At 45.0% G+C, this 4,696-nt stretch overlaps 1 protein-coding gene across 1 annotated transcript; it reads left to right on the top strand.

Annotated features, from left to right (window-relative positions):
* Positions 1–1,628: 1,628 nt before the first annotated feature.
* On the top strand, positions 1,629–4,362 carry T310_8517 (Meiosis protein MEI2; the record flags this gene model as incomplete). Its single annotated transcript, XM_013468704.1, has 11 exons — positions 1,629–1,816; positions 1,877–2,267; positions 2,338–2,772; positions 2,830–3,180; positions 3,237–3,272; positions 3,322–3,388; positions 3,524–3,564; positions 3,614–3,710; positions 3,864–3,943; positions 3,998–4,103; positions 4,157–4,362. 11 exons carry the CDS (start codon positions 1,629–1,631, stop codon positions 4,360–4,362), a joined length of 1,998 nt encoding a protein of 665 aa, XP_013324158.1.
* Positions 4,363–4,696: the final 334 nt, after the last annotated feature.

The raw sequence follows: 4,696 nt of genomic DNA, 5'->3' as shown, positions 1-4,696 counted from the left end.
ACTAGGCTTTCAGAGTATATTAGCTTATATAGGCTTTATAATGCCTCTTTTATAGGCTTCCCTAGAGGCTTTATAAAGGCTTATATTATATGTATATGGAGGGCTGAAGGTCTGGAGTATTTAGGTATAAGCATTTAGGTATGCTGGGCTTTATATTAGCTTTATTATAGGCTTCCTTAGAGGTCTTAAAAAGGCTTATATTATAGGTATGTAGAGGGCCAAAGGTCCAGAGCATCTATAGGTATTTTTCCCCTTTCGAGCCTAGACGAGCGGAGCGAGTCGTTGAAGGCTTATATCATGGTCATTTTAATGACCCATGGTAAGTACAAATGCACATGGGATTTTTAATCCAAGATGCCCCTTTTCTGCAGAAGTTACTGGTTGGTATTTTGCTGCATTCTGTGGATTCACATATATCTCACTTAAGCCCTTTCACAATGTCTGCACCTTTCCAGTCACCAACTCTAATGCCCCCCTATTTTTCTGGTGGATCATTGAGAGGTTTCCATTCTTCTCGGCTTTCAGATCACATTATTTACACTATTCTTTGATTATGACTTTTATGCAAATATTACTGCTGCAATTTGCGCTGTACTATTTATTTGCCTGGCTTTTTTCACTTGCAAAAATTGTGTGCCCCCTATAAGCCCATCAGCCCTGTGGTAATGCATCTCTTCTGCAGTTGACGAGGCAAGCAGCAAAGTTTTGACGGAATACCCTCAAAGCTTTCTTTTCTTTCCTTTTCTTTCCTTTTTTTCCCCTTTTTAATATAAAATGTACTGGTTGCTTGCGTACAAATACCATTCAATGATAACTTCTGCTGTGACATGTGGACACATGATGATCCTCTTACTTGCCCCTGATGAGCTTCTAAGATCCTTCATTTCTAATGTGCATCCTTTTATTGTCTCTCTTATTTCCATTTTGTCCTTCCTGCATCATTTTCATCCCCTATTTCTTTGGATATATCTTCTTTTGCTATTGTTGAAAGTGAACCAGGGCTATGACAATTTGCAACAGAACGCAATATAGGTACCCATCTAGACAAGATACATGCATCTCTTGTGACTTAATGGGCTCTTTGTTTGCTCATTGCTTTATCCATTTGCAATATTTCTCAATGAGCATAGCAGACCATGTACTCATGGCAATTGGATCCCTAGTGATTCAAAGAGCAACTTGTCTACCTGCCAATACTGCTTGGTATCTATAGACTGCTATATCTGTCTCTTTTCTTTCCATCATGCTCTCAGGGCTAATATAAATTTTCCTTGATTTTATCATCCACGACTGCAGATTTGATCGGTGCCTACTTATTCTCGGCGGCCACAGCAGCGTGACCATGTCAGCCCATTAGACTTCTGGTCTTGTCTTCTCTGGTTTCCCTACACCTGTTGATCCTCCTCTATTTCTGATTTTGTTCACAAAGCATAGCTATCTCTTTTTCCTTGTTTCACTAATTCTCCACGCGGATATCATACATTCCCCTAACTGTGATCCTCTGTCTGTTGCATATATCTATCTGGGCTTCTCCCGACCTGATACTTTGAACTCCAAGACCCGGACTATTCTGACGGAACCCTTCTGTTTGGGTCGCTGTACGACTTCTCCAGCGATTTTCTGGCAGGATGAGAGCCTACGATCCATCCGCTTTGGCAAACAGCCCCCGTTCTTCTGACGGAGCTGCTACTGGCAATGGCTCTCCGGACACGAAGCTGACTGCGTTCTCTCCCGAGGACGTGCGACCCAAGGCTCGTGTAGATTCTGCCATCTGCATCCCGCAGGATTCTGATGGAGTCAGTAGCTTTTCTCCTGGGTAAGTACAAAGAGCCACATTCGCTTCGGCGACGAGAGCCAATTTAACTTGACTCCCTAGCCCCGGAGCCGACCCTTTTGTCGTTCCTGCCAGCCAACCTCGTCTTGCTCACCTGTGTCCTACGGCATTGAGTTTCCGGCCTGTTGGAGTGACTGGTACTTTGACGGATACAGGTCTCAAACGTCCTATACCCTCTGTAGGCTATGGGATGAGCTATTTAGCTGCTGGGTCCGAGCCAGACTCAAGAGCAGTTGGCAATAGTGACAGCGTGTATTCCGCGAAAACCTTCTCTGGTTTTGGGCCTATTGGCAAGTCTGCTCTAAACAAGGACGGTTCTCATCCCTTTGAAGTCAACTTTGAGCAACTCGATTACGAACATCGCAGCCGTGCCTTCGTGATCGAGGAAGTTCCAAGGAATCTATCTCATCTGACCTTGGCAGGTTTTTTTAGCGTGAGTTTTGTCATCATTTCATTTCCTATTCTTCCTTCTTTACTCCATTTGGTGATGCTGATATGTCTAGCGTCGTGAGTTTGGAACTATCAAAGGTCCCCTTCTTTCAGAACTTAGTTCGAAGGGTAAGATCTACGTCGCATTTACCGACAGCCGTGAGGCAAAGAATGCGATAGAAAAGGTCCAGGTTCTACACCCGGATTGGCGTATCACTCCCCTTACTGCTCGGGAATACGCGCAGCAGTCTACAACCTCCGATGTCGACCGCGTCTCCGATTTCGAAGGCCAAATCTGTGTTTCTGTGTATTACGATAGCCGAGACCCTAGCATTGATCAGCGGGCAATTATATCATGTGTGAGAGGATTAACAGAAAGTTTCGGTGACGTGAAGACATTCAAGGCTCTTCCTGTGGAGCAAAACAATGTCAGTGAATTTGAAGTCGAGTTTTTTGACACGCGTGATGCCGAAAACGCCGTGGCCACACTCAACGGAGCCACTGTCGAGGTCAGTCAAAAAAAGACTTTGTCTGCTTATCTTTACTTAAGTTGACTTAATCCAAAGGATTGTATTCTTGAGATCAAACTACATAAACCGGATGTGGAAGACCCATCCAGTGACTTTTTCCACGAACGTTGTTCATCCAAAGATGTCTCTCCTCGTAGAGACTCCCGTCGGGTTGTTACGTCTGGATCTTCTGGACGAGACAGTCCCCATTTGGAATTGAGTCCAACTGGCCGTTCCACCATACCTCGAGGTGAGCGTGCAGGACTTATGGACTGGATGCTCAGTTCCACATCGCGACCAGTGCTTCCACCTCACCAAGAGTACAATCGCTTCACTGATACACGTTTCAAATCTCAGAATTTTGTCGACGTGGAACGTATTCGCCGCGGTCTTGACGTCCGCACAACAGTTCGTGCCATCCACATAAACCACGTCAGAGATCGCTCACTGACTACGCTGATTAGATCATGCTTCGTAACATCCCAAATAAAATCGATCAGGTAAGTTCATTATGAGGAATATCATGTCCGGGTGTACTGAAAAATGCAGTCCATGTTGAAAGAGATTGTGGACGAGACGAGCTTTGGAAAATACGATTTTATGTATCTCCGGATTGGTAAGAATAGTCACTATTATCTTTGATATGAAAAGATCTCTGGGCTCCTGACATCTCCCTCGCAGATTTTGCCAATAACTGCAAGTTCGTATTGCCAATCCTACCGATAGTAGTTGGATTTCTATTTACTCAAAGTTCGATTTAGTGTCGGTTATGCGTTCATCAACTTTGAAGATGTAAGTGTCGTTTCTGATAGGCATCAGGCAATTGCTAACTTACATGTAGCCTATCGATATAATCGATGTGAGTTTACGCAACTATGCATCTAAGAATGGAGCACTGAATGAGCTTAGTTTGTCAAAGCCCGAGCTGGCCGCACTTGGTAGGATGCACCGCCTCCAACTTGCACATTTAGGTAGACTGACAGTGTTGGACAGGAATTGTTTTAATAGCGACAAAGTTGCAGAAATATCATATGCGAGTCAGTAGTAATCCTTGTGATATCCAATGAGTCGGCTCTAATTTGTCAACGTAGCTATCCAAGGAAAAGATTGCCTCGTGCAGAAATTCCGGAACAGCTCTGTGATGCTTGAAGATCCGTCCTTCCGGCCTAAGGTGATGAGATGTTTGTTGAAACTGTTATGGATGCAGGCCACTAATGTCTGATAGATATTCCACACTGGCACCGGTCCTTTGGCCGGGACTGAAGATCGCTTCCCAGGTCCAGATAATCTTTCTAAGATGCGGCGAAGCGTGGAAAATGCTGAGCATGTTGGTATGTATCTACAAAAAAACATCGAAGGAACATCAAGACTCAAAATTTGTTAGGTCTCTTTGCCCCACGTGTGAATCGTGACGAACAGCGACGTCGCCGCTCGTCGTTGGGTCGTGGAAGGATACCTCCGGACCGCCTTCTTTGCGTTAGAGAGAGTTCCTACCGGCGTCCAAGTGTGCTGGGTGCCGGTTCGGCACCAGACTTTAGACCGCCATGGTATGATACGCAGCGTTCTCCACGTGGCCCGAGAACTTCTTGAGATTTCGAGTTTGAAGTCCCGCTTAGAGCTGTACGATTTGCTCGGAGAGGTTAATCAGGCTGGGTGACATCTCAAATGCTACATCTCCTTATATTAGAGGGCGGGACCTATTTAACAATGTTCTAAAACCCTTCTACGCCTTCATTGGCTTCGGTATTGTGTTTTGCTTGGAGTCCAATGGCAGAGGACCCTCAGTACATTCCCTGTCAGTCCAGTATGGTCCTCTGGCCTTCCAATGGCAGGTGCATTTGCAGGAATCTTTCATATGAGACAACACATGTAGTAATCTCATGTCAACCGTTTGACTGTCTTTTCCATTAGTTTCTGGTTGATG

Source organism: Rasamsonia emersonii, assembly GCF_000968595.1.
Source record: "Rasamsonia emersonii CBS 393.64 chromosome Unknown ctg1118621760793, whole genome shotgun sequence".
Classification (NCBI taxonomy): domain Eukaryota; kingdom Fungi; phylum Ascomycota; class Eurotiomycetes; order Eurotiales; family Trichocomaceae; genus Rasamsonia; species Rasamsonia emersonii.
Note: the sequence above shows the minus strand (reverse complement) of the source record. Positions and strands in the feature narration are given on the sequence as shown.